Source organism: Symphalangus syndactylus, chromosome 7 (assembly GCF_028878055.3).
Source record: "Symphalangus syndactylus isolate Jambi chromosome 7, NHGRI_mSymSyn1-v2.1_pri, whole genome shotgun sequence".
NCBI lineage: Eukaryota > Metazoa > Chordata > Mammalia > Primates > Hylobatidae > Symphalangus > Symphalangus syndactylus.
In genome coordinates, this window is record NC_072429.2 from 68,846,377 (window position 1) to 68,871,688 (window position 25,312).

Below are 25,312 nucleotides of genomic sequence, written 5' to 3' on the forward strand. Positions count from 1 at the left end.
GCTGTGAACTCAAAAGCCAGCAACAACTGAACATTTAAACTCCAACGTCAACAATCAGAATACAGCCTTCAAGGCGGCCAGCTGGGACCCTGCCGGCGGCACCGCGCACCCGGGACCGAGCGCGCGCCATCGCTGAGCCGATGGGCGGGGCCCAGCTGTTGCCTTGGCCACGTCGCGGGGAGCCTGGGAGCCCATCCGCGGCGGGCCCGAGCCGTTGCCTTGGCTACACCGTTTGTTAGGGCCGCGCACGCGATCAGTAACTGAGATCTCACCGCGTTGCCCCAGGACCAGGGCTCGCTGGGGCCCCGCGAGGGTCTCGGCAGCCGCGCGCCCCGAGGCCCCAGCCGCGGCCCGATTCTCTGAGCGCCAGGCATGAACCGCAAGAAGCTGCAGAAGCTGACGGACACCTTAACTAAAAATTGCAAGCATTGTAAGTAAGAATGTAGTGCTGGACAGGCCAAGGCTCCTGGGCCGAGCCTGGGTCCCACCCTGTGCTAAGGTCCGCTGTTGTGCCCGCTTCCCGCCTCCTGGGCCTCTGTGGGCTACCTACCGCCCCTCCAACCCGGCCCCTTAAGCAGAAGTCAGAGAGGGAATCCCGGGGTGCTAGCTCATTGGGTTTGATCTTAGGAACCCAGGCCTCCGCCTCTAGTGCTACCTACACTCCCACACATGCATTTACTTGCTTCTCCAAGCCTCTTCTTTTACCTGATAGAAACATGTGATGTTAGCCTCAGTGAGGTGTAAAATAAATGCTAAAACCCACTGGTCTCAAGAAAAGTAGCACCATCAACGTAGACCGTGCACTCACCCCGCTTTCTAGCTCGCACATACACCCGCAGGTCCAAGTTCTGGAAGCTTACCAAGAGACCCATAGGAGAAAACGGTGCTCAACTTCTCATCATCTTTAGGAGAGATTAGTTGTGTCATCTCATCTGTGCCTCAGAACAAGATTTGTTTGGAAACCAGAGTTCAGCACAACTAAACAAGTGGTAAAGAATGGGTTCCCAACTTTAGACTCCCACTTTCCAGTGGCCTCTGGTGTTGAAAGATAAAGGAGACTTTGCAGGTGACAAGATGAGCCCTATTTGAAGGCACCTGCTCTAATCTCGCATTTGAAAGGGTGGTCCTAGAATTTCATGGGAAACTTTGAGTTTATATTCAGACTGAAAAACATAATTGCACTTTAGCAAGGAAGCCGTGGGTGTGGTTTAGATGAGAAAGATAATTGCCTGTCGAGCAAACTTAGAAGTTGTGTATGCTAATTGCAAAACTACTGGCCACTTGAAGAAACAGAAGCAACAATCCCCCAAATATCCGAGTCGCTCAAAAAAGAAGGAATAAACATGTTGATGTAGTTTTAGAAATTATAAGATCTAGTGCATTCTAATTATCATTAGTATCTGATTTAATACCTGGTAAGAAATGCTCTCTTAGTGGATGGTGACATAAATGAATGTTATGGTGTGTGTACGCATCTTAAAATGTTTAGGAAAAAAATCCTGTAATTTAAGGTATTATTATGACTACTATACTCTGATGAGAGTTTTGTTCTGTTATTGTTTTTCTTAAAACACTTTCATTTCTGGGAGAATAGGTATTCTAGTAAACATCTAGTAAACATTTTTGATGAATATTCAAAAACATTGCAATAGCTGCTATACACAATACTGATTTTGTCCCTTTCCGTAAGTTTGAATTTGATTTAGTCTCTGTTCAGTAAGTTTGAATGCATTGCAAACAATCATTCTGTGAACAATCAAAAGGTGAGTGTATATTTTTAAAGGTAAGTAAAAATATGGCAGGAAAAAGTCTGCTCTTGATTTTTTTTTCTTTACTAAAAAATTTTTAATGAGTCTTACAAACTTAGATGATTATTAGTTAAAGTCTATAGAAATAGTTATAAGTCATGGACATTATAATAATTTTAAATTTTCTTTAACAGAAGAACTTTCCCCTAAAGTTAAATTTTGTTTTAGTTGCAAGACAATAAAGCTATCAAGATTCAATGGATAAATTTTGTAGAATCAAAGAGGAGTGAAAGATCTTAAGAGAGCATCTAGTTCATGCACCGTTCTACAGATATGTTCTGCAGGACACATTTACAGCATTCCAAGAAGATGAAAACTTATTCTTGAATTTTCTTCAGTTTCATTTAATATTGTATTCTAGAATTTAAGAAATGTTTAGCAATAAAAGTTTTCTTATGGCTAACCTTTGATCCTTTGGGTAATAAATTAAACTAATTTTTAAAAATTTTTATTTCAGCTGAAATGGAAAAATGGCTAACCAACATCCCCTCTGCTACCATTTTATATACATGAACAGAGTACATCATTCTTCATGCAGGCTTTTCTTCCCCAACCACTAACAGCTCTTGCTTTTTAAGAGGTTTGTGTGTGTGTGTGTATGTGGTTACATATAACATGAAATTTACTATTTTAACCATTTTGAGTGCTTAATTTCATGGCATTAAGTACATTCACTCTGTTCTGCTTCCATCACCACCATCCACCTCCGTAACTTTTTCATTGTCCCCAGTGGAAACTCTACCCATTAAATGTTAACTCACCATTCCCTCCTCATCCTAGACCCTGGCAACTACCATTCTACTTTGTCTCTATAAATCTGACTAAGTACCTTATATAAGAGGAATCATACAATATGTGTCCTTTTCTGTCTGGCTTATTTGACTTAGTGCAACGTCCATAAATGTTCATCTATGTGTCAGAATTTCCTTCCTTTTTAAGGCTGAATGATATTTCATTGTATGAATACGCCACATTTTGTCTATCCATTCCTCCATTGATGGACTCTTGCATCTGTCTTTTGACTGTTGTGAATAATGACACTATGAACATTGTTGTACAGGTTCCTGCTTTCAGTTCTTCTGAGTATGTAAATAGAACTAGAATTCCTGGATCACACGATAATTGTGTTTAATTTTTATGAGGAGCTATCTCATACCGTTTTCCACAGTGACTAACAGCTGTTTTTGAGATCATAACCATTATATTGTTTCCTATTTATTTGCTGAATCTTTTTTCCCAGAGTTTTTACTGTTTCTCTTTAAATGTGGTTCTCCAAACCAGAAATCCCACAAACGCCTGTACTGACCTCTAGGATAAGGTGTGATTTTTCCATTCCTAGATGCTGTCTTCTGTTATACACACACAGGTTTTGTCCTTGTTTGTTAAACTGCTCAATCACAGTTTCAACTGGTTTCAAAATAAATTTTCCCCAACTTCCGCCCATACTTGGTATTTGGGCTTTTATATTATCAAGACCAGGCAATAACCCTTCCACCTACATTCTCAAATGGGGATTGGAACACAAATAATTAACTTGGTATTTATAACCATGGTCCTTTATACAATAATGTGTATGAGCAAGTATCTGTGTGTGTATATATCCTTTAAATAAAAATTTCCTTCCTCCAAACTATTACTGAATAGTTGCATGTTAATTTTTACATAATCCTCAAGAAGAGCCATATTGGGTGCTAAAATATGCTTTAAAGCTTTTTTATTAGAAAACTGGTGACTCTAGTTTCCAAAATCTGGCTTATGAATTCATGAAGCCTAAAGTTAAATGAAAATTGTTACCTAGTTCTCATGAACCTGACATCTATTTCCAGGGAAAAGAAGTTGTAAATCTCATGAATGCCATAGTAAAACTACCGAGAAGAAGTTACCATTCTTTAATCTTACCATTCTTATTTTGAGTCATATTTCTACCAGCCTTGTAGAGTTTAGAATCCAACACCACCATCATTATTCTAGTAACTTGGCTAATAGTATCGTGTTTTTTCCCTAAACATGGGAATTCCTGTTTGGAAGGTATGCTACTTTTTTTATTTCTATTAAGTTAAGGGTCGTGAATCTCAAAACAGGAGAGTCTTCTATTGACAATTGCCTATTTGATGTCTTTGATGTTGTTTGTCTGTAAACTTATTGCAAAATTTAAGTTAGAACTTAAAGATTAAGGATTCATTTTTGTTATATCTATTTTATTCTTTCAGTTAATAAATTTGAAGTGAACTGTCTTATAAAGCTTTTTTATGACTTGGTGGGAGGAGTAGAGAGGCAAGGTCTGGTTAATGGACTGGATCGTAATGCATTTCGAAACATCCTGCATGTGACATTTGGAATGACAGATGACATGATTATGGACAGAGGTAAGAGACGCACAAGATTCAAATTAGCCAAATCCAGCCATAACTGAAAAAAAAAAAAGGGTTGGTGCTTGGACATCCTCTTGGTAGGAAGCTTAGTGTTTTGCATTCCCAGTGTCATTGGAATATACAAATTTAATTTTGAAAAGATCATAGAAAAGGAGGTAATATTGGCTTTATTTTGTGTATTTAAGAAGACGACAAAGTCATGTTGACTAACTATATTTCTCTTACCTTATATCAGAAAACCTAAAACATTTCAATTTCTACTTAATAAACATAATAAATAGAATAGTTTTAAAAGGACGTTTACATTCTTTACATCATAGAAGATATTTCAGTGACAAGATATAATTCTATGCATCAAGTAATGACTTGAGTAACAAAAATATAAAGTATTTTATTTATATTAGTATATTTAACATCTAATTAATATGATCAACATATTTTATAGCAACATACTTATTATTAAATAATGATTAATATACTTAGACTTTGAGAATTGTATTTGTTCCCACAAAAACATTTTAAAAATTGAATGTTTAATAAGAGTTTCATGATATTATGATGTCTTAGTTTCCTCTTTTGTCAAGTGAGAATATTGGACTGTACAAGCTGAAGTGTTCTCTTAATTTTAAAAGTGAGTGATACCAATGTAGATACTTTACTGAGAGTTACCATGCAGGACAGGTGTTCCATTTAACCTCTCTCCCTTTAGTATTCCGAAGTTTTGATAAAGATAATGATGGCTGTGTAAATGTATTGGAGTGGATTCACGGATTATCACTGTTTCTTCGAGGATCTTTGGAAGAAAAAATGAAATGTAAGATTGCAGGTTGTCCTATTGGTTCATACATTATGAATAACATATCTAAAGCACTTAAATCAGTGTCCTTCAACCCAGACAGTAAAGTGGGTTTGTCGGTTGGCTGGTTAGTTGGTTTGAATCCCACTAGCCTATTTTATGGAATGAATTCAAGTCAATAAAATATGAAAGAAAGTCAATAAAAAGAAAACTCAAGTGATTCTGAGGAGTAATTTATTCCCAGGAATACTCCATAGGCATTACTACACACGCTAATTATGTACATATACATTTATATATTAAGCATTTGACAGATTTCATTACTTGAATTGTAACCATAAAACTAGAGAATATTGATTCAAGTGTTCTTATTCTTAATTAACTCTCAGTTAATTCTGATGAACTCTGCTTATGAGCCATATTTCAATCAGTTTTCCAAGAGTTTCAAGATGAAGATATTCAAGTTACTGTTCCTTGGTATGCTTTTTCATAATTGAGAGTCAGGAAATATTTTCTAAGGATTATTGTATATATCCTACTATACATTGACACTTACAATGGAAATCAGGCTGCAGTAAGACCTGTGGGTACAGCATCAAGATAGAACTTGGCCCTGAAAACTTTATCAGAGAAAATATTACCTTACTGATAGCATCAAATTCATAATTTGTTATTTTTTTAAAAAGATTGCTTTGAAGTGTTTGATTTGAATGGTGACGGATTCATTTCAAAGGAGGAAATGTTTCACATGTTGAAGAACAGCCTTCTCAAACAGCCATCTGAGGAAGACCCTGATGAAGGAATTAAAGATTTGGTTGAAATAACACTTAAGAAAATGGTAAATATGGGTAATGTCAAGTTTTCTATTAAAATTTGTGGGCCAGATATGGGCTAGAAAAAAGAATTCAAATTGTTATAATTTTCAATTCCCTGCTTGCTTAAATAAAACACATAAATTATGCTTCTCAATATAATATTAATAGTTCTTTTCAATTTCACCACCTAACCTTATTTTTCTAGCATTTTTTTTTTTTTTTTTTTTTTTTTTGAGACACGGTCTCACTCTGTCACCCAGACTAGAGTGCAGTGGCATGATCACAGCTCACTACATCATCAAACTCTTGGGCTCAAGCAATTCTCCTGCCTCAGCCTCCCAAGTATCTGGGACTACAGGTGAACACCACCATGCCCAGCTAATTTTTTTTTTAATAGAGATGAGGTCTCACTATGTTGCCCAGGATGGTCTCAAACTTCTGGCCTCAAGGAATCACCCCGCCTTAGCCTCCCAAAGTGCTATGATTACAGGCCTGAGCCACCGTCCCCAGCCTAGCACATTTTTTTAAATTAACATTTGACTATGAAAAGGGCATGTATTTGCAGTAATCATTTTATGTGTTGCCTAACATGTTTCTCATTCCTCTAGGATCATGACCATGATGGGAAGCTGTCTTTTGCAGACTATGAACTGGCTGTGAGAGAAGAGACTCTTCTACTGGAGGCCTTTGGGCCATGTCTTCCTGATCCAAAGGTACTGATATGACTTTCCCTGAACAGTAACCAAAGTAGAATATAGAACAACCCAGTACTTCTTGATTTAATGGGTAGTGGATCAGACAAATCCTGTCCACCCAGAAAGAATACCTTTTAAATACAGAAAGCCCACTGAATAACCTGCTGATTCATTTCATGGTACTGTTGTGGTCTGGTGCTGTGTTTCGTTCATTAACTCATTTATGTCAGAAACAATTAATGAGGTTTAATGTGTGCCAGAAGCACAGATGAAAGGCTCAGTGGTTTTACCCAAGGGCTCATATTTTCCGGTGAAAATAATTACACAAGAGTATGATACGTATTATTACAATGATACTTAATTACTTTTATGTTCTTCATCAATGCCAGGCAACATTATAAACACTAAGCCTCATATTGCCTCATTTAATCCCCATAACAACCCTGTGAAGTAGGTAGTAATATTAGCCTCATTTTCCAGATGAGGAAACCAAGGCTTGGAGAGTTTAGGCACCTTGTCCAAGTTTACTCACTTATTAGTGGAATACCGTGGGTACTCTGGTGCCAGAGTCATAGAGATATGTGTAGAGTGTTGTGGAACTTGAGAAGAGGTCATCTACACAGCTGTATGGGAAGACTGGTAAATGGCTGGTAGGGCAGGAAGCTTATCAGAGTAACTGGTTTTCAAAGGACAAAATAGCCAGGTCAGATGGGGAAAAATAATCTGAGCAATGGATGATGTATGCACAAAAGAGAGACAGAGAGAGAGAGAGAGAAAGAGAGATGGAGCAAGAGATGCAAGTGCATCTGCACTGGACGAGGTTTTGGTGTGCTCTGAGGCTGGTGATGAGGCTGCAGAAGCACAGCTTGTGGAGCTTGGAGCTCAGATTTAGTCTTGAAGGTGATGAGGCATCCCTGGAAGATTGAGGCAGGTGGTGTGATGTGATATAGAAACAGTATCACTCTTCCCAGCCCTAGCATGTGTCTCCTGCCGCCTACTCAACATGTCCACTTAGATCTCCTCAACACATTTTTTACTTTTTCCCAAAACTCACCCCTCCCCCAGTCTTCCCTATCTCAATAAGTGGCAACCACATATGCCCAGTTGTTCAGTCAAAACCTAAGGGCCATCTTTAATTTCTCTCTTTTAACACTGTTAGCTACACCTCCAAAATATGTCCTTGAATATAGCCTCTTCTCTTCACATCTGTTTGCCGCCACTCTAAGTTAAGCCACTGTCACATGTTACCTAGCCTAGATTGTTAGCTTTCTGGCTTCCACTGTCATCCCCTACTGATTTTTCTCTAAAATATCCAGTATGTTTAAAATGCAAATGCTGTCCGGCCCCTCCCATGCTCAAAACCCCCCAGAGGGTTCTGAAGTGGACCCAGTGGGCCATTTCCCTCTCTCTACCCACATGTCCTATCATCTCCCTTCTCTCTTGCTGCTGGAGCCACAGTTTCTGGCTCATGTGCCTCCTCCATGCCTGTGTGCTTGCTGCTGCCTCTGTCCAGAAGCCCTTTCCGCAGACCCTCTTGGGCCTCATTTTCTCACTTCATCCAGTCTCTGCTCCAATGCCACTTCCTCACAGAGCCCTGTCTTGACCATCTTAACAATCTTCCCTCTTCATCCCCTAGCCCTGCTTTCTTTCTTTTTCTTAGCAGTTCTTTTTATTACCTAGGTATATCTGTCTCACCATGTAGATGTCAGCTCACTGAGGCCAGGAACTTAGTCTTTGTTTCACTGTGTTTCCCCATTCCCTGTGTGTAGCACATGGTGTGTGTCTAGTAATGAGAGATGGATGGATGGACGGATGGATGGATGGGGTGGGTAGATGGATGGATGGATGTATGGATGGATGGATGGATGGATGAGTAGATAGATGGATGGGTGAGGTGGATGGCTGGGTGGATGGATGGATGGATGGATGGATGGATGGATGGATGGAAGGATGGATGGATGGATGGGTGATGTGGATGTGTGGGTGGGTAGATGGATGGGTGAATGGGTGAATGGATGAATGGATGGTTGAGGTGAGTGGGTAGATGGATGGATGGGTGTGTGGATGGATGGATGGATGGATGGATGATTGGATGGATAGATGAGGTGGATGGATGGATGGATGGATGGATGGATGGATGGATGGATAGATGAATGGATGGATGAGTGGATGGATGAGGTGGGTGGATAGGTGAAGTGGGTGGTTGGTTATATGGACTGTTGGATGGGTGGGTGGGTGAATGGATAGATGGGTGAGTAGGTAGATAGATAGGTAGATAGATGGATGGATAGATAGATAGATAGATAGATAGATAGATAGATAGATAGATAATAGATAGATAGATGCATGGATAGATGGGTGGATGCATGGATGGATGATGGATGGATGGATGATGAACTGGGTTGATGGGTGAGTTGGGTGGGTAAGTGGGTAGATGGATGGTGGATGGATGGATGGATGGACGATGGATGGATGCATGATGAACTGGGTTGATGGGTGAGGTGGGTGGGTAAGTGGGTAGATGGATGGGTGGATGGATGGATGGATGGGTGAGGTGAGTAGATGGATGGGTGAGGTTGGTGTGTGGGTAGATGGATGGGTGGATGGGTGGATGGATGGATGCATGGATGGATGAGGTGGGTGGATGGGTGAGGTGGATGGGTGGGTAGATGGATGGGTAGATGAAAAGATGAGTGGGTGGGTGGAAGGATGGATGGATGGGTGAGGTGAATGTGTGGGTAGGTAGATGGATGGATAGATGGGTGGATGGATGGATGGATGGATGGATGGATGAATGATGGATGAGACGGATTGATGGGTGAGGTAGGTGGGCAGGTAGATGGATGAGTGGATGGATGGGTGAGGTGAGCAGATAGATGGGTGAGGTGAGCAGATGGATGGGTGAGGTGGGTGAATAGATGGATGGGCAGATGAAATGATGAGTGGGTGGATGGATGGATGAGGTGAATGGCTGTGTAGGTAGATGGATGGATAGATGGGTGGATGGATAGATGATGGATGGATGGATGGATGGATGGATGGATGGATGGATGGATGGATAGATGATGGATGGATGGATGGATGGATGGATGGATGGATGAAGTGAATGGGAGGGTGGGTAGATAGATGGATGGATGAGTGGATGGATGGGTGGATGGGGTGGGTGGGTGTATGGATGGATGGATGGAGTGGGTGGGTAGATGGATGGGTGGATGGATGAATGGATGAGGCAGATGGATGGGTGAGGTGGGTGGGTGGGTCTCAGAAGTGTCAGATGGGGAGCTCTGGATCTCTCCATCTCCTCAGGAGCTATTTCATCATTTACCTTTATCTTTATACCACATCTTCAATCTCTTCCCTTCCCATTAGAATTTTATTATTTATTTATTTATTTAGATGGAGTTTCACTCTTGTTGCCTAGGCTGGAGTGCAATGGCACAATCTCAGCTCACCGCAACCTCCGCCTCCCAGGTTCAAGTGATTCTCCTGCCTCAGCCTCCCGACTAGCTGGGATTAGAGGCATGCGCCACCACGCTTGGCTAATTTTATATTTTTTAATAGAGACGGGGTTTCTCCATGTTGGTCAGGCTGGGCTCGGACTCCCGACCTCAAGTGATCTGTTCGCCTCGGCCTCCCAAAGTGCTGGGATTACAGGCGTGAGCCACTGCGCCTGGCTCCCATTAGAATTTTAAAAGATTCAAAACTGTCCTATCTGAAAAGCAAAATGAAAGAACGAGAGAAAGAAGGAAAGAAAAGGAGAGAACTTACCTTAATTTCACACTTATTACTTCTATTTCTTATATAATGGCTTTCCTTCTCAAAGCCTAGCTTCTTGAAAGAATTGTCCAGATTTAATACCTAACTACTATCACTTCTTCCCATCTACCCCTGAATCTGCTATTGCAAGGTCACCCTCCCACCTTGTGAATAAATCCCTTGAATGCTCTTGGCTTCTTACCTTACTGAACCACATCCCCCTTACCCTCGGTTCTCAGTACAGCCTTCCTGCTCCAGAGAGTGCCTCATTCCCAACCAAGGCCTGGCTGTGCCTTGATTGTTCCTACTGGACTCCCATAGTCCACCATGGGCCTTTCCCTACCATAGCCCATGCAGCCCTCACTGATTCTTGCCAGTTTCTGGCCAGTCTCTGCCACCAGGCTGGAGACTTTTGGAGAGTTGGGTCAATTGGTCTTGCTCATCTTTGTGGCCACATAACCGAGCACTGTGTTTTGAGTGTAGTCATGAGATCTGTGAATGAAATGAATGAACACCAGAAGTTCTCGATGCCCACTCACCCTCAGTTTTCCTGTCTCTACACTAAGGAGACATACAGAATATTTTGTGTTGTTCTACCTTTTTTGGAAATTTATACTAAATTGCGTACCTTTTTTTACAGAGCCAGATGGAATTTGAAGCTCAAGTATTCAAAGATCCAAATGAATTCAATGATATGTGAATACCTAAATGTCTATATTGTCTCAAGTGAGTAAAAAAGGAGGCACATACGTATTGCTTATTTTTTCTGCTTAGTTCAGAAAAATGATGTTGAATTGTGTGTTTCAGGGTGAAGATGAGGTTCACTTATGTATATCATTTAACATCGCTGTAAGATGCAATTAAAATAGATGGAAGACAAGAAGTCCCTTATTAGATGATGGGTTTGGCAAGACAGTTAACTTTTCTATAGATATTTTGTCACATAGACTATGTGTTGAAGCACATAACTGGCATAAAACCTTTGGGTTCATTAAATGAATAGAGAGATTACGTAATTATGAATTGTTAATACAAATATTCTGCATGTCAGAAAGAAGCTGAGTGTACACTGAAAAATCATTGAAACTACTGGATTTCCTTTGAAACAATAAATAATGAATATGGCATCAAAAGAATAAGAGTATTCTCTTATTGAGCATTGAAACGCCTTTCTGGTAGGTATTGAGGGAGATCTAGAGAGATGAGAGATACATGGAAATCATATTATATTGAAATGTAGTATGACTTGCATTATTGTTTGAGGCTTTGGCTAAATAACCTTACTGATTGTAAGCACCTGAAAGCAAGGGTTTTATCCACCACATCTTTGTCTGCCATAGCATTTAGTCCTCTGCATACAATGGGCTGTCCATAATTACTGTAGATTGGACTGAAAACCAAAAAGTACCACAAGATAAATGCAAACTCTTGGTGAGCAGAGGGAGAACATGTACTGAGTTTCTTAGGTTTCATGGCTAATGCATTGGCACAGCTTTCAGTGTATCCCTGCAGTCCTTCCAGATAGTCCCAGCCCCATGCATTGCAGATGGTTGCCAAAGCCCCCCTCTGTCCTGGCACCCAGTGTTCCTCCATCCTGCCTCCACGTATTACCCCCTTGCCACTGCCTGAGTGTACCATAGTGTCTCCATCCCCCCACTGCCTGGAGTTCCCCTTGTGTACCCCCTTTTCAGGGCACGTCCTAACTGTGCCCTGTTGGCTGTGACCTCCTGAAGACAGACCTGGCTTCTCCCTGCATCCGGCTCCCTAGCACGTGTTGTGGGCATCCTGAGAAGCCTGAGAAAGACAAGGCCAGGTTAGGCTTGGGTGAGCTGCTTTCTGCCTTCTTGGTAAACACAGTAAGCAGTGGAGAGGCGTGTTACACCGTATCTGTTCTATCCTCATCTAAATACTGAGAGGCTAGTTGGGATAGTAAATCTTTCTTACTACATATGCATTAAGTTTAAGTAAAAGAGAATATTGTATGGAAAAAATGCACTGTTACTAATAAATGGAATAAACAGATCCATGAAATAAAAGAAAACATATTTTACTGTCCAAGTTTTTTTATATTTTAGATTCTTACACAGATGGACTTTGACACAATTTTTCTATTTGCAGTAAATATAAATAATGCAGCACACAATGCTTTTCTATCTTTATTGAGGGATAATTGACAATTTAAAACTGTATATATTTAAGGTATACGACTTGATGTTTTTATGTTTGTATGCATTGTGAAGTAATCACCACAGTCAAGTTAATTAACACCTACACCACCTCACATAGTTACCATTTTTCTTTTTGTGTGTGTTAGCCACCCTTAGAGAAAATTTCAAATATATAATACTCTTAACTATAGTCACATTGCTGTTTATTACATCTCCAGAACTTATTCATCTTTCATAACTGAAATCTTGTAGTCTTTTACCAATATCCCCCCATTTTGCCCCACCCTACTATCCCCAGCCCTCGAAAACCACCATTCTACTCTCTCCTGCTATGAGTTTTGCCCTTTTAGGTCCCTCTTATAAGTGAGAACATGCAGTATTTGTTTTTTTCTGTGTCTGGCTTATTTCAATTAGCATAATGTCCTCTAGGTTCATCCATGTTGTTGGAAATGACATAATTTCCTTCTTTTTAAAAGCAGAAAGATATTTCATTTGTGTGTGTGTGTGTGTGTGTAATGGGGAGACAGGGACACTATGATGCACTTAGGCAGTGGCATGGGGCGAAATGTGGAGTTAGGGTGGAGGGATACTGGGTGCCAGGACAGAGGGGGGCTTTGGCAACCAACTGCAATGCACGGGGCAGTGATTGCCTGGAAGGACTCTAGGGATACACTGAAAACTGTGCCATGTGTATATACACACACACATATACATATATGTATTTCATATATTCATTTATTCATTGACAGTTATTTGGGCAGTTTCCATATCATGGCTACTGTGACTACACTGAAATAAACATAAGGACACAGATTTCTCTTCATGAGACTGATTTTATTTTCTTTGGTTGTATACCTTAGAAGTGGTATTTCTGGATCAAATGGTAGTCCCACTTTTAATTTTGTGAAGAGTCTCTATACTGCTTTCTATACTAGCTGTACCAATTTGCATTCCCACCAGTAATTTACAGGATTCTCTTTTCTCCATATCCTTGTCAGCCCTTGTTATCATTTATCCTAGTGATAATGGCCTCTGTAAGAGGGGATATCTGATTCTGGTTTTGATCTGCATTTACCTGATCACTTTTTCATAGACCTGTTGATCATTGCTATTATCTTTGAAAAATGTGTAGTCAGGTTCTTTGCACATTTCTAAATCAGGTTTTGGGGGGTTTATGTTTGTTTGGTTTTTGTTGTTGCTATTGAGTTGTAGGTGCTTCTTATATATTTTAGACATTAACCACTTAGCAAATATATGATTTGCAAATATTTTCTCCAGTGGTTGCCTTTTCACTGTTGATTATTTCCTTTTCTGTGCAGATTTGTTTTTAAGTTTAATTCAATCCCACTTATTTTTGCTGCCTATGTTTTTGTCATCATATCCAAAAATCATTGCCCAGACTAATGTCATGAAGCTTTTCTTCTGTGTTGTCTTCTAATAGGTTTACAGCTGCAAGTCAACATTTAAGTCTTTAATCCACTTTGAGTTGATTTTTGTATATGTTGTGAGATGGGGTCCAATTTCATTCTTTTGATGTGCAAATCCAATTGTCCCAACACCATTTTGTGAAGAGACTCTCCTTTCCCTGTTGTGTATTCTTGGCACCTTTGTGGAAGATCAGTTGACTGTAGATGCTTGGATTTATTTTAGGCCTGTCTTGTGTTCCATTGGTCTATATGTTTGTTTTTATGCCAGTACCAAGCTGTTTTGATTACTAAAGCAGTGTATTTTGAAATCAGGAAGTATGATGTCTTCAGCTTTGTTCCTCTTGCTCAGGATTGCTTTGGCTATTTAGGGTCTTTGCTCGTTCCATATGAATTTTAGGATTGTTTTTTCTCTTTCTGTGAAGAATGCCATTGGGATTTTGATGAGGATTGTATTGAATCCGTACATCACTTTGGGTAGTATGAACATTTTAATAATATAAATTCTTCCAGTTCATGAATATGAGATGCCCTTTTATTGGTCTGTATTTTCTTTAATTTCCTTCATCATTGCCTCTATAATTTTCAGTGTATAAGACTTTCACCTCTTTGGTTAAGTTTATTACTATTTTTTATTTTTTTGCTGCTGTTAGGAATGAGTCTTTTATTAATTTTTTTCAGCTCATTTGTGGGTAGAAACATAACTGATTTTTGTAAGTTGATTTCGTGTCCTGCAGCTTTATGAAATTCACTTATTTGTTCTAACAGTGTGTTGTTGTTGCTGTTGTTGTTGTTGTCATTGTTGTTGTCATTTTTGTGTTTGTAGGGTTTTCTACATATATGATGATGATATTTCAAAATGGAGGCAATTTTACTCCTTCCTCTCTAACTTGGATGCTTTATTGGGGGAACCTGCCCCCAATATTTCAATGTAGGTTCTTTCTATTTTCTGTAAGTGTCGGCCGGCTGAGAAATAAAGAGAGACAGTACAAAGAGAGGAATTTTACAGCTGGGCCACCGGGGGTGACATCACATATCAGTATGACCATGATGCCCACCTGAGTCTCAGACCAGCAAGTTTTTATTAAGGGTTTCAAAAGGGGAGGGGCTGTAAGAATAGGGAGTAGGTACAAAATCACATGCTTCAAAGGGCAAAAAGCAGAACTACTAATAAGAGTCTAACAAAGATCACATGCTTCTGAGGGAATAGGGCAAAGGAAAAAAGCAGAACCATTGATAAGGGTCTATGTTCAGCGGTGCACGTATTGTCTTGATAAACATCTTAAACAACAGAAAATGGGGTTCCAGAGCAGAGAACCCGTCTGACCACAAATTGACCAGGGCAGAGTTTTTTCCCCACCCTAGTAAGCCTGAGGGTACTGCAGGAGACCAGGGCGTATCTCAGTCCTTATCTCAACTGCACAAGACAGACATTCCCAGAGCGGCCATTTATAGACCTTCCCCCAGGAATGCATTCCTTCCCCAGGGTATTAATATTCCTTGCTAGAAAAAGAACTTAGTGATACCTTCCCTACTTGCATGTCCGTTTATAGGCTGTCTGCAAGAAGAAAAATACGGCTCTTTTTGCCCGACCCCGCAGGCAGTCAGACCTTATGGTTGTCTTCCCTTGTTCCCTAAAAATCGCTGTTATTCTGTTCTTTTTCAAGGTGCATTGAAATCATATTGTTCAAACACACGTTTTACAATTAATTTGTACAGTTAACACAATTATCACAGTGGTCCTGAGGTGATGTACATCTTCAGCTTACAAAGATAACAGGATTAAGAGATTAAAGTAAAGACAGGCATAAGAAATTATGAAAGTATTATTTGGGAACTGATAAATGTCCCTGAAATCTTCATAATTTATGTTCCATGCTGCAGCTCTAGCTGGTCCCTCCATTCAGGGTCCCTGACTTCCCACAACAATGCTTTAACTTCTTTTACTTGTCTAATTGCTTTGGCTATAACTTCCAGTACTATGTTATATAGAAATGGCAAGAATGAGCACCATTTCTACCAGATATTTGACAGAAAGTTTTTTTATTTTAACGATGATGTTAGCTGTGGGCTTTTCATACATGGCCTTTCTTGTGTTGAGGTAAGTTCCTAGTGTACTTATTTTATTCAGAGATTTCATCATGAATGGTTGTCGAACTTTGTTAAATGCTTTATTTCTGCATCTGTTGAGATGATAGTGAGGTTGCTTTCCTTTTTGTGATTGTGTTGTATCACATTAATTGATTTGCATATGCTGAAGCATCTTTGCATCCCAGGAATGAATCCCACCTGGTCATGGCATTATGATCTTTTTAATGCATGGTTGAATTCAGTTCACTAGTATTCTATTGAAGATTTTTGTTCCAATGTTCATCAGGGATATTGGCCTGTAGTTTTCTTTTCTTGTGCTATTATTGTCTGATTTGGAATCAAGTTGATATTGGCCTCAAGAAAGGAGTTTTTGAAAGTGTGCCCTTTTTTTCCGTTTTTTTAGAGGAGTTTTAAAAATAAAAGAATTGGTATTCATTCTTCTTAGTATGTTGGGTAGAATTCACCTAGAAAGCCACCTGGTCTGGACCTTTCTTTGTTAGGAACTTTCTGATTACTGATTCAGTCTCCTTATTTGTTATTGGCCTGTTCAGGCTTTCTGTTTCTTCCTAATTCAGTTTGGTAGGTTATATATTTCTAGGAATTTATCCATTTCTTCTGTTATCCAATTTGGGCATAGTAATTTTTCATTGCCTTTTATGATCATTTTTATTTCTGAAGCATCCATTGTAATGGCTCATCTTTCATTTATGATTTTGAGTCTTTTTTTTTCTTAGTCTGCCCAGGTGTTTGTCAATTTTGTTTATCTTTTCAAAAAACCAAGTCTTAGTTTTGTTAATTTTTTTCTGTCCCCTATTTATTCTGCTTTTATCTTTATTACTTCTTTCCTTCTGCTAACTTTGGGCTTAGTTTGTTCTTTTCTTCTGGTTTTTTGAGGTGTATAGTTAGGTTTTTTTTACCTGAGATCTCTATTCTTTTTTAATGTAGACATTTATCATTGTAAACTTTCCTCAATACTACTTTTGCTGCATTGTATAAGTTTTGTGTTGTGTTTTTGTTTTTGTTTGTCTTGAGATAATTTTTAAATTCCCTTTGATTTCCTCTTTGAACAAATAGCTGTTCAAAAATGTGTTGTTTACTTTCTATATATTTGCGAATTTGCCCATTTTCTTACTGTTATTGATTTCTAGTTTCATTCTGTTACTGTTGGAAAAGATACTTGTAATGATTTCAGTGTTCTTAAATTTGTTAAGATTTGTTTTGTTACCTAACATGATCTAATCTTACATGTATGCTTGAGAAGATTGTATTCTTTTGTTGTTGGATAGAAAGTTCTGTACATGTCTGTTAGGTCTTTTCATCCATAGTGTTGTGCAAGTCATCTGTTTACTGATTTTCTGTCTGGATGTTTTATCCATTATTGTAAGTGGGATATTAAAGTACCTTACTATTACCATATTGCTATAAATTTATTCATTGAGATCTGTCAATATTTGCTTTATATACTTTAGGTGCTCTAATATTGGTTGCATATATATTTAAAACTATTATATGTGCCTGTCGAATTGACCATTTCTCAGTCCTTTCTCTTAAGATAACTTTTTACTTAATACTTCTTTTATCTGATATAAGCATAATCACCCCTGCTTTCTTTTGGTTACCATTTGCATGGAATATCTTTTTCCATCCTTTAACTTTCCTCCTATATGCGCCTTTAAATTTAAAGCAAGTCTCTTGTGGACAGCATGTTGCTGGATCTTTTTAAAATCTGTTCAACCACTCTATGCCTTTTGGTTGGGCAGCTTAATCTATAATCATTTAAAGCAACCATTAATAGCTATGTACCTATTATTGCCATTTTGTTTATTGTTTTCTGTTTGGCAGTTGTTTTCTCTTTGATTTGATGATGTTTTATAATGATTGATTTTGGGTTTTTTTGTGTATATATCAATTATAGGGGTTTTGGTAGTTATTTCAAGGCTTGCATAAAATATCTTGTCTATTTTAAGCTGATAACAATTTACCTTTGATCACACACAAAAACTATACTTTTAATCCTCCCACACATTTTATGTTCTTGTAATCAGTTTGCTTCTTTGTACATTGTGTGTCTCTTACTAAATGTTTATCTTTTAACTTTTATGTTAGGGTTAACAGTAATTTACATACTACAGTGTTGCATTATTCTGTATTTGTCTACATATTTATCTTTACCAATGAAGTTTATGCTTTCATGTGTTTTCATGTTGCTGCTTACCATGTTTTTATTTCAAATTGAAGAGCTCTCTACCATTTTTGTAAGTGAGGTTTAGTTGTAACAAACTTCCTGTTTTTGTTTATTTGGGAAAGACTTGATCGCTCCCTTTTTAAAGTATAATTTTGCAGGTATAGTATTTTTGATTGGCAGAGTTTTTTTATTTTCTTTCAGTACTTTGAATTTGTTATATCACTCTTCCCTGGTCTACAGGGTTTTTGCTGAGAAATCCACTGATAGTCTTATCCACATTGCCTTATATGTGATGTCACTTTTCTCTTGCTGCTTTCAAAATGCTCTTTGTTCTTGACTTCTGACAATTTGATTATAATGTATCTCATTGTAACCTTCTTTGGGTTGACCCTATTTTTAGGCCCTTTGTGTTTCTTTTATTTTTTTTTTTTACACATAGTTTCACTCTTGTTGCCCAGACTGGAGTGCAATGGTGCAATCTCGGCTCACTGCAACCTCTGCCTCCCGGATTCAAGTGATTCTCCTGCCTCAGCCTCCCAAGTAGCTGGGATTGCAGGTACGTGCCACCACACCCGGCTAATTTTGTATTTTTAGTCAAGACAGGATTTCTCCATGTTGGTCAGGCTGGTCCTTTGCATTTCTTTAATCTGGGCGTTCATTTCTCTCCCAAGATTTGGGAAGTTTTCAGCCATTAATTATTTAAGTAAAATTCCTGACTCTCTTCTCCTTCTGATACTTTCACAATGCATATATTGGTTCACTTGATTATGGCCCATAAATCCTGTAGGATTTCATCATTCTTTTTTATTTTTTTTTCCTTTTTCTCCCCTGACTGGATAATTTCAAATGACCTGTCTTCAGATTCACAGATTCCTCCTTCTGCTTCATTGAATCTGTTCTTAAGGCTGGCTGGCTGTTGCATTTTCAGTTTCATTCATTGTACTTATCAGCTTCAGAAATTCTGGGTTTTTTAATGACTTTTATCTCCCTGTTGAACTTATAGTTTTGCTCATGTGTTGTTTTCCTGATTGAGTTGTCTGAGGTCGTGTTCTCTTGAAAGATGACAACGTGCTAGCAGCCCTCGCTGGCTCCTGGCGCCTCCTCGGCCTTGAAGTCCACCCTGTCCGTGCTTGAGGAGCCCTTCATCCTGCCACTGCACTGTGGAAGCCCCTCTCTGGGCAGGCCTAGGCCAGAGCCGACTCTCTCTGCTTGTGGGGAGGTGTGGAGGGAGAGACGCAGGCTGGAACTGGGGCTGCGTGTGGCGCCTAAGGGCCTGCACGAGTTCCGGGTGGGCGCCAGCTCAGCGGGCCTGCACTCGGAGCGGCCAGCCCTGGGCAGTGAGGGGCTTAACACCCGGACCAACAGCTGCGTAGGGTGCGCCAGGTCCCTCAGCACTGCCGGCCCGCCCGAGCAGCGCTAGAAAATTCTCGCCAGGCCTCAGCTGCCTCCCCAAGGGGCAGGGCGGGGGACCTGCAGACCACCACACCCCAGCCCAGCCCCGACCTGCCCCGGTGGGCTCCTGCTCCGCCCGAACCTCCCCGACGGGCTCCGCCCCCTGCTCTGCAGCGCCTGGTCCCATGGACTGCCCAATGGCTGAGGAGTGCAGGTGTGTGGCTCACAGCTTACTAGGCTTCTTTAAACCAATCATTTTGAATTCTTTGTCAGGAAATTCAAGGATTTCCATTTCCTTGGGGTTGGTTACTGGAAAATCAGTCATGTTTCATTGGTTTTATATGTTTCTTGTAGCTTTGCATTTATATCTACACACGAAAGAGCAGTCACCTCTTCCACACTTTTATGGGCTGGCTTTGGTGGGCAAAGACCTTCACCTATTGGTGGGTATGAAGGCACCAGCTGGGGTGTGACAGCTCTGGCTCCAGGTGGATACAACTTGGAATCTGGGCAGCTTAATCAGCTGGAGTCAGCATCAGTGAAGACTGTGGGCACCATCAGTCATAAAAACTGTGGGTGTCCATGATGGTGACAAAAGCTGCTGGGGTCCTCAGGGGTGAAGGCTGCTGGACTTCTGCTCTCCTTTTTCCCCACAGAGAGAGGTCACAGCCAAAACAATCTCCTTTGTTGCCAAGCTATGCCAGGGTAGAAGATGAGGTGATGCAGATAAAACGCTTCCAACACTTTTATATACAGCTGTCCTTGGTTTGGAGGTGCTTTAATGGGTTCCTGCAGTTTCTTCATTGTACTCTGGAGTATTCCCAGAGCTATTTTTGTTGGCAAGTAGCTGTTAAATTCTTGCTTTTGTTGGGGAGACAAGAGCTGGGATCTCCTAGTGTATCATCTTGCTGATATTATTTGTCTGCTTTTAATTTTTTAACAAATTTTTCTGATTACAAAGTAATTGAGGTTCTCTGAAGAATATTTCAGATATTTAGGAAATTTTAAAATAAGATGAAAATATCGATTAATATTCTGGTGTAAATCCTTCCAGACTTTTACAATGCATTTGTAAGTGCACCTACATTTTTGCAAAGAGAATACTGTATTTTTCAGATGATCACATTGAAAATGCACTTTTGTCTTGGTGTACTACTATTTTGTGAACATTTTTTGAGGTCATTATTTGTCTGTAGCTTGACTTGTAATGGCTGCCTGGTATTCCATCATGACTGACTTTATTAAACCACTTTCCTGCCATTGACATGTCAGATGTTTCCACATTTTTGCTATTATAAATAATTCTAATACTGAACACCCCCTGTAGATAAACCTTTTCACATAGCATAGTGCTTACTTTCTTGGAATAAGTTTGTAAAAGTAGAATTGTTGGGTTAGAGTCTCTGCATAATTCTGAGATTTCTAGCACATGTTGCCAGATCACTAGTCAGGAAAGGCTTCCAACTGAACTGCCATCCCCAATGTATGAGACTCCCTTTCCCTGCAATATACATTCTTTTAATTTCCTTACCAGTATCACGGACTGTCATGAGCATGATTTTAATTTATCATTTAAAGTACTAATCTTAGACATCTGTACCTAAACTTTTTACTGTATGTTGAGTATATACTGACCTCCATATGAATAACCCTCTTTTATTACTTGCCATTATTTAAACCTAAAAGATGTTAACAACAAAAAACCTAAATAATTTTAATTCAGCTTAAGATGATCATGGCACTTGACTGTAAGAATTCATAGGCTCTGTTCAAGAGCCTCTCAATATATCTAGAACACGTCTCCTCTGCTGTTCATCATAAACTGCCCAAATCACTTCCTTGTGCTGCAATATCTAGATTGATGGATTCTCTTAATTTCACTACCGTACCAACTCAGAAATGATTGTAACACTGAAAATTCACTCACCACATAGTAAGGGTATCAGAATACCCTTGGGGTAGCTTAAAGGAAGAGCTGTCTCTCCCCTCTTGTCCATTCTATGCCCTCACCTCCCGACTGCTAGGCTTGGCCTGACTTTTCTCCCCGCTAAGTACAGCCAACCTGACTGACCTTGGTCTTTGCCTGGGTTTGCAGGGGGCTGGGTTAAGACTGTGGATGAACGGTTATAATTTAGAGGATTAGCGATAGCCTTCCTCTAACTGGCTCCTCTCATTGGCTTCCCCTTCTCCTCCCAGCACTTTGTGTGGAGTACCAGAAAGCCAGGCTAGGCCTGTTTAGGAGAGGTAGACATCACCTCACAAGCAGCACGGAGAAATTCTATATGGGAAACAATTAAGTGTTTTTTATTTTTTTTTTTTTAACTACAGGATTTTAAAACCACCACTGAAAACTGGTAGTCCTGCATTCTTAACCTGTAAATATCTCTGTGTACAAGACTGCACTTGTAAGAAACCAGGCCTGCAATTGCTTGCACCATAAAATCATCCAAAACATTCACTAAGTTCCTACTTTGTGCAACACCATGAGGTTTAATAGATTCTAAGTCGGTTGTCCCTGCCCTAACCCCATTCACCGTGTAAAGTGATAATTCGATGTGCTGCTTGTGTCGTCATCTGTCACTGCTTGGATTCATGTTAATAGCACCTCTCCTGCCTCCCCCCACAAAGTTACATCATTTATATTAAAGAAGGTTGTTAAAGGGGATTCAAATCAATTACTTTGAAACTATGAAGACAACCACCTGGAGAAAGTTCCTTTGAGCTGCTCTGTAACTCCTGTGCTTTTCCTGACCCTGTGTCTTATCTCAGGGGGCCGTTTCCTCCCAGAGTCACCTCTGACGCTCGCCCAGTCGTTCACAGCTAGTGGTTAGTTCTCACCAAGTGCAACCAAGGGAGGATTGGGAATTGCATTAGACATAGAGAGACTACAAAAGATACATAATAAAATAGAAATTTAACCCACATATACATTAATTACAATTTAGCAAGTTGTGAGGATGGTTTGGTAATATTTCCAAAAGAGGCAGAAGTAATAGATCTGCATTTTCTGATGGAGTGACTGTCCTCTCTGTCAGAGATTGAGGCAGATGGTGTCTTGCGGTATTTTCCAGTCTAAGTTGCCATTGAGGGAGAAGCCCTCCCAAACAGGTAGCAAGTAAATCAAAGCACACTTCTCACAGATATATCTCAAGTAAACTTGCTCAGTTTCTTTCTTTTTCTTTTTCTTTCTTTTTTTTTTTGACAGAGGAGTCTTACTCTGTCACCCAAGCTGGCACGGTCTCGGCTCACTGCAACCTCCACCTCCCGGGTTCAAGCGATTCTCCTGCCTCAGCCTCCTGAGTAGCTAGGATTACAGACACACACCACCATGTCCAGCTAATTTTTTGTACTTTTAGTAGAGGCAAGGTTTCACCATGTTGGTCAGGCTGGTCTCAAACTCCTGACGTCGTGATCTGCCCTCCTCGGCCTCCCAAAGTGCTGAGATTACAGGTGTGAGCCACTGCGCCCAGCCAAACTTTCTCAGTTTCGTGGGAAAGTAATAAAGGCAGAAAATCTAACGGAGGCATCCTGAATGAGGTTGGGCGCACATCTGCATTTGAAGTGCCTTTATCGGCATCACTGCCAGGGCAGCAGCTCACTGACCCAGCTCCACCATTTGTCATTTGTGGCTTTCTGTGGACCTCAAGCCTCCTACCTGACCCTTCAAGAAAATATTCCCTGCCTAAAACACACATCCTCTCATTTATTTTTACTTCCCTCTTTTCCGTTTTGCTCCACACTGCCCCTATTATGTGGTCCCAGCTAGGCTCACAGAGGTCCCTGGGGTGAGAGATTGTCAGTGTGGAGGACATTTGGATGCACTGGCTGAAACTCAGGCTGCCCTCTCCTAGCCTGAGCTGCACCTGCCCACCTCCCATCTGCATTTCCAAGGCCTCGTGTGGATGAAGGGGACCTAAGCAGCCTGTTCCCTGAGGGAGGACACCACCACTCGGAGCCACACAGCCTGAAGACAGAGAACAGTGTGGAAGTAAGCAGAAGGATTTAGGAATCCTCTCTGTGAGTGGCATTTAGAGCCTGAGTCACTGCTTCCCAGCAGAAATAATCAGCTCAAAAGCACTGGGAAGTCTGGGAGGTTAATTAAAACCATTTAGTCATGTCTTCCTTCATGAATCCTTCAGAAACATGACAAAGTCAGAAAATTGAATAAATGAAATTTTTAAGATCCCCATAATCTCAATAATATATGATATGAAAATCCAATGAGCGCTTTTGTTCCAGATATTGGGCTAAGCATTTTACATGAATTGTCTCACTAATTTCTCCCAACTATCCTAAGAAGTAAACATTACTTACTATTTTCATCCTACAGATTGAGGAAATTGGATTTCGGAAAATCAGGAACCTCCTATGTGTCTCAACTAGAAAAGGGCAAAAGCCAAGATTCAGACCTTATCTAGTCCTAATGCTGAAGACCTTTGTCTAAAGCAAATCCGTTCTCGCCACATATCCTCCACTTACTCCTGTGGCGTGAGTGAGTGTCTCCAGCTCCAGAATCTCCCAGCAGACCCTCGTGGCTGCAGGCAGGGTTGCTATGTGGTGCACATGTATTGTGAGATCATTGATTCCTCTCCTATCCACTCTTCTCATCTGAACATACCTTGGGATTTGCTTTCTTTAGTGGGAGTTTCCGGCTTGGATGTAATGCCTTTCATATTTTGTGCTGATAAGAATCTGGACATTAGGCTGGGACCTGGCCTTACCAAGAGTTCAGATGTGGTGGAGAACATGGAGTGGTCACTAGACTGGAAAACTCTGTTGGCACCAAGAGAGGCAGAGTGAGAGGAGCGTCAACAGACTATGCTAAGAGGGAGGAGAGGCAGAGACCACCACCTGCTTGTGAGGAGAATGGTGGAAGCCGGACTCCTCAACTAGAGAGGGACACGGAATGCTTCATTGAGCCATCTCGGATGATGTCAGGGAAAGGCTTCTACCTAGAGAAGAAGAAGATGCCAATGATAAGAGGCCATGAAATGAAGTGGCAAACATAATAAATTATAATGTGGTGCTTTCCAGGTGCCAGTCACTAGCCCAAGGATAGACAGCTGGGACATGGTAGAGCTGGGATTTGCACCAGATTTGACCTGTAGCCCAGGCCCTTACCCATGTTCTAGCCCTGACTGCCTCTTACTGTCGCAAGATACCACCTGGCATGGCACAGGTCACATGAACTTTGAAAGTCTGATATAAGTGAAAAGTGATTATAAGTTGGTAGGAACCACGGCATTTATCATCCCAAATGGGATGCTATCGTGAAAAGAGATGCTCATAGTTACATCAGCACAATGTAATCTGGGGTTGTCCCAGGCAAAGCAGGATGTATTGTCACCCTATTTATAGGTTATGAATTACTCCACAAATTACATTTATGTAAAATGGGAATAACATCTGCTCTCTCTGCCTCTACCTCGCAGGGTTTCTGTAAGGCAGGATTGAATGAGATAATGTCTGTTACATCATGTTACAAAGAGGGAAGCTGTTTCGCCCTTTGAATAAACTGTAAGTATGATCTGAATGCATAGATTATTGTAGGTGTGTCAGGACAGTGACATGTGTGCCCATCTTAGTGTGTGCTTAGGTTCTTCATAGGTGCTCATGTGTAATTAAGTATGGGCACCAAAAGCCTGGAAATGGGGAACCCTGGTTTCTGGATCCCTCCCTGTAATAAATGCATGGCATTGCTTAAGTCTCTTACTAGTATAAGGAAGTTGAAGGATGTTTCTCAAGTATCTTTAATAATTGAATTTAGAAAAATTAATTTCATGGAAGTCGGGTAAAGTGCTCGTATAAAC

General features: G+C 40.3%; 1 protein-coding gene across 5 annotated transcripts; it reads left to right on the forward strand.

The window, feature by feature from the left end:
- The first annotated feature begins 218 nt into the window (after positions 1 to 218).
- CLXN (calaxin) lies at positions 219 to 24,953 on the forward strand. Of its 5 annotated transcripts, none has more exons than XM_063643318.1 (7): positions 222 to 430; positions 4,019 to 4,174; positions 4,890 to 4,994; positions 5,663 to 5,814; positions 6,400 to 6,504; positions 10,883 to 10,968; positions 24,935 to 24,953. In XM_063643318.1, exons 1-6 carry the CDS (start codon positions 373 to 375, stop codon positions 10,940 to 10,942), a joined length of 636 nt encoding a protein of 211 aa, XP_063499388.1. In that variant the 5' UTR covers positions 222 to 372; the 3' UTR covers positions 10,943 to 10,968; positions 24,935 to 24,953. The 5 variants fall into 5 exon arrangements, with proteins under 5 accessions (XP_055142440.1, XP_055142439.1, XP_063499388.1 ...); XM_055286462.2 differs by lacking the exon at positions 24,935 to 24,953 and adding an exon at positions 11,050 to 11,381 and having other exon boundaries at positions 223 to 430; XM_055286465.2 differs by lacking the exons at positions 4,019 to 4,174; positions 24,935 to 24,953 and adding an exon at positions 19,171 to 20,766 and having other exon boundaries at positions 219 to 430.
- The last annotated feature ends 359 nt before the right edge of the window (positions 24,954 to 25,312 follow it).